At 36.0% G+C, this 10743-nt stretch overlaps 1 protein-coding gene across 1 annotated transcript in view; it reads right to left on the bottom strand.

The window, feature by feature from the left end:
- Positions 1-662: 662 nt before the first annotated feature.
- Positions 663-10743, bottom strand: part of katnb1 (katanin p80 (WD repeat containing) subunit B 1) — a 44442-nt gene continuing 34361 nt past the window's right edge. The window contains exons 14-20 of the mRNA XM_028809707.2: positions 10532-10596; positions 7545-7730; positions 7297-7446; positions 6964-7040; positions 2440-2514; positions 2184-2300; positions 663-2102 (exon numbers count right to left, since the gene is read on the bottom strand). Of these exons, the coding sequence (XP_028665540.1) occupies positions 1970-2102; positions 2184-2300; positions 2440-2514; positions 6964-7040; positions 7297-7446; positions 7545-7730; positions 10532-10596 (803 nt within the window). The 3' untranslated portion in view covers positions 663-1969. The remainder of the gene's footprint in view (positions 2103-2183; positions 2301-2439; positions 2515-6963; positions 7041-7296; positions 7447-7544; positions 7731-10531; positions 10597-10743) is intronic.

Genomic DNA, 10743 nt, shown 5'->3' with positions numbered 1-10743 from the left:
GGCCCCTGGACCAGAATTTTCATCTCCAGTCTGCATTACTTCTCTCAACCAAACATTCATTACCATCATACTTTGAGTCTGGAGAGTAAAACACAAACAAAAATAAAATAAGGACATTCCTGTTATCTGCGGTGGGTTGGCACCCTGCCCGGGATTGGTTCCCTGCCTTGTGCCCTATGTTGGCTGGGATTGGCTCCAGCAGACCCCCGTGACCCTGTGTTCGGATTCAGCGGGTTGGAAAATGGATGGATGGATGGACATTCCTGTTATATATACAACCAGCAAAAGTTAGCGTAGGAAATGGACAGCACACCGGAACACAAGAGTGGGGAAAGGGGCTGAGCGAACTTCTCTTTTGCTGCTGTTACTTTAAGCAGTATGTGAAATACTCTGATTATATCAGTAGTGCCCAACTTCAACTTGTTCCTCCATCACAAATACATTAGGGTGCCTGCAATCTCTAATTTAGGCTGGCAGTAAACTGTCAGCTGCCCAGAACTGGGGTGCCACCTCTTGCTAAATCCTCATTACAACCCCATAAAATGGCTGAATGACCAAAACCAAATATTATCAATCTAAAACAAAGACTGAATGATTAGTACAAAGCTTTGATCATAGTGGCATAAAGGACGGATTTTAGAGAATATTTCTGCAACACTAACTTGACCAAAACAATTTATTTATTAATTACAACAAATATAATGGATTAGTCCCAGACCAACATCATTTCATATGTCACGTACACAAACCAAACATGGCAAAATAACATAAAAGTGCAGAATCAGGAAGTATTCAAATCAGGAGTCATTTCAAAACGATAGAAGAGATGGTACAAAATAAAATCTGGAATGTTTTACTGATACAGTGAAAACTCTCCTGAATCACTGTTCTAGAAAAATAATGGCATACTAGGTATTAAAAAATATGTACATAATTTTGGAAACATAAAAACTCCTTATTGAAGTTCTTGTTGTTAGTGATGAATGTTTCACTTGTCATGCATTGCAAGGCACAAAGTGTTTTGAGGAGGTACAGAAAGAGAAACGTCAATTTAAAACAAAATCATACATTTGTCAAAATACCTGAAGCAAGTATTACAAAATGGCAAAAATAAACATGTGGTGAAAAACTTTTTCCAAGCAAAAATTTGTGTTAAATTAAAAAAGCAGGCATAAACTTTCAAATTCAACCATTTACATATTCCGGTGTCTGAAGCAAATCATTCCAGAAAAGAACAGCAGCATCAGAAAGCAGCTGAGCAGCCCACTAATGCAAACAAAGCGGGCAAATTTCATTGGTTTCCACATTCGGGAGTCCCATTGAAAAAAAGAATTCTCAATTCTGGGCACTTTTTTTTTGGTTTAATGTGAAATAAAAAGTATAAATGTGTTTTTATGTAAGGTACTTAAGGTGCATTAGGCCACATAAGACATTATAATCCGTCCTTCCAACCAAAGAGGATTCCCAGAATAATTCATCCTTTCTTCAATACCAGCAAACTTCATTTACTTTGTTAAAAATTCATCATCCCCGCATGATTAGTTTGTGTGTACAGTACAGTGCTCTGTTAGAGAAAAATGCTTTAGTTAGAGAAATCCAACAGCCAATTTTGGGTAACAAAAAAGAAAAAAACCCACAAACTTTTGTCCAGCAAAGGCTGCATTACTACAATATGGCGCTGTGAACCTTAATTCTTAAATATAAAACCTGCTAGGGTTCTCAGTCCAGTGGGAAAACAGGGTATTTACTCTCAAAACCACTCAAAATGAGTGTACAAGAGAAACAATGTACAATTCTATTATATTCCTTTAAAACCAGGAATAGATATATTCTTCAATACATAACCACTTAAACACGAGTGCCTCATAAGACCACCTTCAGTCTCTCTATTCCAAAAGCTGTCTTGGAGGAGTTGGCTTGATTTAAAGTTTATTCACAGAGGGCACAAGTACTGCCCTCAAAGTCATCATCACTCCAGTGAAGCCATGAGAAGCTGAAGCTCTCGAAAGGCACTGCCGTGACGTCCCACTAAACCCGCTTTGCTTTTAACAACGTTGCTGAGATTCTTCAACTGCTTGTAGCATGCCTTGCACTTCTGATGCCTGTGTAAAGCAAAAAAAGACACGTTAACAAAAATTAAAACGTTAAAGTAACATGCCAAAGATAAGGATTAAAGTACTTGCCTTTCTTCCCGGGTGATATCTACTCCGACTGAAGGAAGTGCTGCAAGATTGTCTGTTATTAAAGGCAAAAATCGCTGTAGGATAAGCTTTAGAGAAGTGCATCCTGTCTGAACATAACTGAGGGGGAAAAAGGAAAGGACATTTAAGCATCCCGGATAACCCGACTTGTATTTTAAAACCACTTTGTGTATGAGATGATTGGACATTAGCATTATTTAATTACTTACATTGTCACCACTTTAAGAAACTCATTTACCTTTCATATTTGCTCTGCAGCAGTTTTTCAATCTGAGGAAGGATAGAAGTACAAAGGTCCAACTTCCATAAGCATCTATGAAAGATTTGAGCTCATTTTAATATATAGATTTTTGCTGTAGGACACCAAAGACTCAAATAATTGGCACTTGAAAAACTTCCAAGACAATGTTACAAAAAAAAAAAAAAAAAAAAAGTAAATGCAGACAGTCAATATTACAAAAATGCTGCAGTGCTCATTTTAATTCACCAAGTTTTATTTTATTACATATTTGTGCCTCATTTCTATATAATCAGATTTGCTCTAATAAAAATTAACAGCACTGCTAGCTGACTGAATCTAATGAACCAGTGTATGTGGGAACACATCAGCTCATCATTTTTCTCTGCTGACTGTAATTTCTACAAGATTCCTGAATTTCATTATTTCTACCATGCATAATTTTAACTCTTAAGTGCCATTCACTGATATGTTTTAAACCCCTATTACTAACTTTTTGGACTTACATTTTTAATCAGGTATTCCAGGTACTGGGGAGTGACCGCTACATGAGTCCTGTTTCCCCCGCCCCACCCCCCCCCCAATACCATTTACTTTGATCTTAATGCAGTACACATTTACAAGAAGAGAAGAAGAGGCAGACATGGCTTTTCTTGTTAACGAAACTCAACAGTTATGGAGTGGACAAAACCAAATATAACGACAATTATTTAAGTCGTTTATTGAATCCATTGTTACATTTTCTTTTATTATAGGTTTGGTAACCTTGACATTAAGAATACCATCTTCTCAACACTGTAAAAACTAGCAGTAAAATGACTGGTTTGCAGCAGACCTTGTCACGGGACAAACTAGTTCAAAAAAAGGGTGGAACTGGATGGCGTGTCTGCCTGGGGGGTTGTCAACCAGGAGCTGTTTCGTCATGTGGCGGGTATGGCAACACGCTGTATACCAGTGCAAGCTCCCCAAACCGAGCTGACCGGACCTCAGCCCCCACATGAAATTTCCCCTCCAGTGCTTTTGCTGCTGTCTTGTCTTGAGGTGCTTGTTCTTTTTAAGCTGACAAGTGCTAATGCTGTTACATTAAATGAAAATCATAATGCAAAATTAAGAAGCCATTTCAAAAATAGCCTGTGTAGTTTTATTACATAAAAATGGTTTTACTAGTGAGTGAATTTTTTTATCATAACATAAAATTAATTTCTTTTCTTAAGAATGGCATTTCTTAATGGTAAAATAACCAGTAATTACCAAAATACAGAATGTGTAACTACAGATACTTCACAACAAAAGCTGCTAACTACTCATTTGATTTAAATATTAGTTTTTGTTTTTTTTTTATTAATCATAAAAGTATTGTGTGTTTCTGGAAAAAAAGGTAGTTCTTTAAATTCAGAATTAATCAGTGCAGACATTTTTTCATATCTTAATCATAGAACGTACTAGGGCTGGGTCAATGGTTGATGATACCATTCATCAACAGCTGGACGGACACTTTGTCGACTGACTGCAAGTATTTGCAGAATTTTTCTCATAGTGCAAAACTGCAGTTGTCAGTTTTTTCTTAATTTTGTTTGTCTCACGAGAATACTGTCAGGCATTCATATTTCAGCAGAAGGCACGAGCTTGGATGGTTAAGCAGGAGTGCACTATATTTGAGTGAAGACAGCCCAATTACTACATCATGCACAAAGTTTAATTAGAAAGAGCTGCTATGGCACTCACAGACTCCAACTGTTTGAAGCAGGCCAATACCAGCACCCCTCAAATCTTCAAGGCGACCCCTTAAGTGACCAACTCAGCATTTGTTTTTGACACTGGCCAATGCAAAGGTCAGCAGCCAGTGGAGTTCAGCCTATGTAAATTAAAACCGCTGAAAGAAACTGAGGGCTGAACCGACTGGACTGCCTGCAAACAATATGTTCATTGGAGAGGGCCCCGAGCGTCTCCCTATGCAAAGGGAAAAAAGGGTTGAAAATGGGAACAGAAGATGGCTGCAGGAGTTGCAAGGGTCAACAAGTAATGAACAGTATTGAAAAGAGCAAAACTGCACAAGTCACGATAGTAAGACATCTTTGGGTGCCAAATGAAACACCAGAGCAGCAGTCAGGGTGTTTGCCATGGCCATAACAAAGGAGAAGTGGCAGTCAGGGAAGTAAATAGTCATAGCTTTTTTTCCTCTTTCTGCTATAACATTGCTTAAAGACACTTCCTTTTTATTGTTTATTGTAACCTTAAGGAAGAAACCTTTCAGTTTGTTATTATTTCCACAATCCCTGTTGTCTTCCTTTCTCCTCTGTCCACACAGAAGGTCATTACAACAGGAATGTACCTGTACTGTGAACGTGAGATAATAAATCAAATAAATTTTGAAATGGACTTGATTACACTATATATCAAAGCAGTGACTTACATTTAAAAAAAAAATGCCTGCCATTGTCCTCCAGCAAACACATCATACATTAGAAGCACACAATACCAATTAACACTTAGGTTTATGCGGCATGCCATTTGCACACAAAAGGCAAAATATGTGCAATGTCCAAACCATGAGCAAACACGAAACACAATATACTTTTTTGATTCAGAAGAATATAAAAAAACAACTGAACACATTGTGTCTGAGTGAGTAAAAGTAATTACTTTTAGAAAGAAAAAATAAATAAATAAAACCCTCTACTTTCCAGTTAGAAAGACAAACTTTCCTGTTTGGTACACATTTACTCAAATTTTATGATGAGGCAGATCCAATTTTAGAATTTCTTCTCAACAAGTCATCATTACAAAAAGGAAATCACTTTGGAATCATCGTATTAATATTACAGAATACTCATGCGTGCTGGGTGGCAGCAATCTGTGAGACAGTTAACACACATGTCCTTATTGACTTATCCCACTCTTACTATATGCAGAAAACAACCCTTTCAACTGTGCTTTTACAGACAGATTTATTGGGATTACAATATTTCAATGCACAGCTAACAGACCAATAAACCACATATAGCATGGCTTTTTATCCAATTCCAATAACAAGCAACCTCAAATAAATAACTTCCTTAACAGACCTGCCATCCCAAAATTCGGGTATAAGAATACTTGATGAACCCTTTAACACTTTTTATGGCACTTTCAGTTTAAGAATCATCAGAGAGTGGAAAATGATCTGATACAAATGGCTTATTCCGCTAAATACTATAAAGCCACAAATTTAACACATACGCATTTTTGTCTATTGAACAAGGATGCTGCAGTTTTGGAAAAAATCTAAAATGTAAAAGGCAAAATTGATAGGTTACTGGCCAGTTATGATGTAAATTCTTAATTTTATCAAGTGTTGCGGACCAAAGAACTTTTTTCGTTAATTCACAAAAGACTATATTTTATATTCACCTCTCCAACAGTGTGACTTACATTGCAAGAGAAATTACCAGATATTAATACATCTAGGCTAAATACTTCACTTTTGACCTGACTTCCGATGTATCTATCAGGTAAGGAACTATTACAGAAGGAATAATATTGTATAACCATTATTATTTTACATGTAGGGCAGTTATATATTGTGCCTATTCCCCCAAAGTAACTATAATAATTCAAATAAAAATTTTGAAATGAGTGATATGTCACTTTGTATCAGCTGGTCCCGGTTAGTATGTGCACCTTTATTGACAAACTGTTCCAAGTATATATTTATTTTGAACCACAGTTGTGGTGCACAATGCAAAATACAGTGATTCCCCGCCTATTGTGGAAGTTACGTTCCAGACCCACCCGTGATAGGTGAAAATCCGCGATATAGAAAGACCACATTTTTTTTTATAGTTTAAGCCTTAAGATACCCCTCCCACACGCTTTAAACACATGTGAACTTATTAAAACACACTTTGGATACACATATGATACACGGATGTCGGGCTAAAGATATGAGTAACAGAATAATCATCATCATCATCATCAGTTTTACCTTCTTCTGTATGGTCAAGGTCTTCCTCTGGGGCTTAGGTTCACTGCTACCAGAAGGCTTACAAGATGCAGGACGCTTGGGAGCCATCGTAGGGCTTAAAACAAACGAAAAGCTCACAAAAGTTTGCTCACAAAAATCGGACCACAAGCAAGGTACGTGATACGCGATTCGTCAGGGACCCACGCTCGCTGTTCTTGCAAGATTACACCATGTTAGCAGCAGCTAATCAAAACCCAAGAGAATAAAATCCGCTCTGATTGGTTGAGTCTCCTCTTTCAGCCAATAACGGGCTTTGTAAGAAATCATCTGGGTGCTGTAACGCGAAACTCTGTCTGCTGAAAACCGTATGCTTTGTTATGAATTGGCTGCAAAGTACACTACAGGTAGGATGTACTTATTGAATTTTCCCACGATATAGCAGGGGCGTGATAGCTGAACCGCGATAGAGCGGGGGATTACTGTGTAGTTTCTAGATGGTGACATTTTTTATACTAACAAAGTAAAAAAGTTAACCAAAAAACATCTGAAAATAGCTAAAGTATATATATTTTTGTACTTACGGTTTCAAGTTGATGATATTCAGCATGTCTACCACAACCGACAGGTCATTGATGGTTACTGCTGAATCCAAAGAATTCTGGAGCAGAACAGAAACACGTTTTTGATTAAAACTATAAAATGAAACAAATTTCTTCAACAAACAAAAACATTTAAGGGTTCTATAATGTATATTATCAGGCAAGAACATACAGCAAATTTAAATCTAGAAAAATTACCAATATATTAATCTTACAAACTATTATTAATAATTCACAATTTTTTTTTTATTCTTCTTGCAATTCATTCTTGATTGCCATGTATACGGCTCTATGACAGGAGAAATATGTACTTACCTTTATATCACCACTACTCCATACAGTTCTCACAGTGTCAAGATTTTTATATCTGCTTGTAAGGACTACACACATTGTTTCATGGCCTTTTCGAATCTGGGATAAGGCATCATCATCACTCAAGGCAAGCTGATTATTATTTTTTGCTGGCTAGAACAAAATAATCCAGACAGTGATAAATGTCCTTATCGCTACAAATACAACTGGTTTTCGGTTAGTACTTTTTGAGATACTGAGCAATAACATACAGGCAAAAAATCTGTTGCCTTTAATCCAATTGGCTCATTTCTAGATGCAGGAATGACAGCTGGTTCCACTTTGCTTGGAGCTGACACAGCTACAGGTTGTGCACGGCTGGTTGGCGGAACAATTGTAGGCTCCACTCTATTCACAGGTGTAGATGAAGCAACAGGGGGCATTTTCAACTGATCCAACTAAAACAAAAGTTATGAACTACATTATCATTTACAACAAAAACTAACTATAGATATCTCTGTAATTCACCTAATGTATCAAAAACCCTAATAAAATATGATGCATTTTTAAAATTCTGCTTTGCATAAGCTTTTGGCAAAAAATGTTTTCTTCTCTAATGACCATGCTGTTGTACAGATATGGGAATGCCATAAAAATCATTAAGAGTTTTTCCTTCTTGTAGGGTTATCCTATGCAAACTGATATAAGGGGATACAATGGACCAAGAACAATGAAGAAACAGAAGACCTTAGGGTCTGGATGACCCACAGAAGCAATCTTTAAGAAACTAAAAGTGAAATCTAAAGGGTGCAAAACCCACTGGATTACAGACATAAGCAGACCTGAGCGGTCTATACCTTGTCCAACCAAAGTTGTTCTTAGAGTGTGGAACATTATTGTCAAGAAAGCAGCTGGAGCTAGGTAAGTGGGGTGGAGATCCACTGATTACCAAATGGTTTGGTTGAGTACAGAAATGTGCTTGTAGTATTTTAGCTACAAGCTGGCAATAATGATCTTAAATATAAGTGAATTAAAGTGATTGTACATATTTTGGCACAATAACTTCCTTTCAAAAATGGTAAAAAGGAAGGCAGTTGGCTGCCCCAGGTTTCTAGGGACATTTAAAAAAAAAACAACAAAAAAAAACACACCTTATACTGGCATAACATCTCTCATAATAAATTGTTGCTTTAAACTACAAGAAAACTGCTGGTCTGTGATATGAATATTATTGATGACAACTGAATTATTGTGCAAAAATGTTTATATCTATATATTTGAAACATCTTATATTTTCTCTGTATTATAATAAGTTTTATAAGGTAGCAACTATCCCTGGCATACAACACCAACAAGGTATTATGTACAAAATTATACATAATGTATATATCACAATATTTTGCATTCTTTAAAAATGTTTCCGTAAAAGTCTTATTGATCAAACTTGGTCTTATTAATAGGATATTAATTGTAGCTTACTAATGACATGGAAACAACAGTTAAGAAAAACAGGTCTTATTTATTTACTTAAAACTGAAGTAAAAAAAAAAAAAAAGCAAAAATATTAAAATCACCAGTCAAAAAAAAAATTGTAAAATTGTACTGAGGAAACTTCAAGTTGTGTGACAGAAACACCAGTCTGTTCACAGCATCTGGCTCCAGAGCACCATGGTTACATGCTACAACATTTTCTCCAGTGCTGCAAGCCCTCTCAGAATGGCTACTTAATGTAGGGATACACAGGCACTTTTTTTGCAAATTTCCTTAATTTGGGGAAATCTACTTCTTGTGTTTTCCACCTCTCAAATGGACTGACATCACTGTCTACCTCAGGTATAATCAAGTAGCTTTTGATCTTGATTTCAATAGCAGTGTGCAGAGAATCATTTTCTCTGAATTGCTGTTTTTTTTTAATTGATGCCCAAAGCCTTTTTTTTCTTTTTTGCTCCCTCTCTTGTGTCATCACCTGCTCCAACTTCTGCAGCCATAGGGGCAGTATGGAGTGGGGCAAAGACAAAAGGATCTGTGAGAGTTTTTTTAAAAAATGAAAGAAAAAAAATGTGCTTTGGAATCGAGGACCCCCAACAAAGATTGCCTGTGAAATAAAACGAGCCCAATAATATACTTTTTACGGAAATAAAAATAATCCATTCTAAAAAATTATGAAATTTACGCACACTCAGTAGTCTATCCTGTTAGGTTACATGAGACTGTGAATGTGTGGATTCTCAAGGCGTGTTTTTTTGCAAAGTGAGTGACATATTCAATAATTTCATCTCGCACATTATTAAAGCAATTTAGATATTATCTTAGACAATGCATATCTCACACTCCTAGTGTACCCAATATCTCTGGACCGTTTTTGTGTGTAAAACAGTAAACACAAGAACAACACTGAATTCTAGACTGATTCTAGACGACAAAAAAGGACGCCAAAATTTGAAATGAGAATTTTCCAGGACAGTACCTGGAATGACATTTGCCAACTGGAGTATTCACGGCTCCCCAAAAAATCATTACATAATCTCTACAGACTAACATAACATTATGGATCACCCTGATGTGGGTAAAAGAGAAATCTGGTCTTCACTGCTTAGCCTGCAACCACTACGATCTTCACCAGGGCAAAGTGGTACTGAAAATGAGATTAATCTGTTATATTGTATTGTGCATTAAACCAGGATATCCCAATTTAATGAACACAAAAGTACATATTTGCAGAAAAGTTAACAGCACAATGTAAACATATTCTAAAATAAAATTTTCGGGCACATGCTACACTCCATGAATACACATTTTCCAGTTATAAACATTTTGGTAATATACTAGTATATGAACCAAAAACTGACACCACTGAGAGGTTTCTTAATTCTAGCTTCTTAGAACAGAAAAACTATTGCCAATGTATTATAGAATATAAAAATGTAAAACCACTACCCAACTGTAATTGGGAAAGGCAATTTTTATTTATTACAGTTTATAAAGAAAGCAAATGGAAATTCTAAAGCTTTTGGGTGCCTTCTTCATGTACCTATTCTCAATGCGGTTGTTCCGGATTGTTTACTTGGGGAAAATAACATCCATCTAAGAATAATTAATATGGAACACATCAACTAATCACAGTAAGCCATATGGGAGGATATAAAAATGGCTATATATAACACAAAGAAAAAAAACCTTTTGTTTAATTCATACCAAATGTATATGCTCTGTCCTAGTTTTGTAGACATAAAGCACCAATATAAAGTAAGCTACTTACTTTTATTTTCTCTGGTACAGGAGTCAGTGCATCTAATGGAGTGCTGGGTTTAATTGTAAAACTCTCTAAAATTAAAAAAAACAAAAAAAAAAAAACAAATATACTGATTGATAAAAAATAAAAATTAAAAGGTAGCACAAGAAGTATTATTGGCAGTATGTTTTATTTTTATAATATAGTCCCTAAAATAAATACACTAAGCTTGACCCCTA

Source organism: Erpetoichthys calabaricus, chromosome 9 (assembly GCF_900747795.2).
Source record: "Erpetoichthys calabaricus chromosome 9, fErpCal1.3, whole genome shotgun sequence".
In the NCBI taxonomy this organism is placed as follows: Eukaryota; Metazoa; Chordata; class Cladistia; order Polypteriformes; family Polypteridae; genus Erpetoichthys; species Erpetoichthys calabaricus.
Note: the sequence above shows the minus strand (reverse complement) of the source record. Positions and strands in the feature narration are given on the sequence as shown.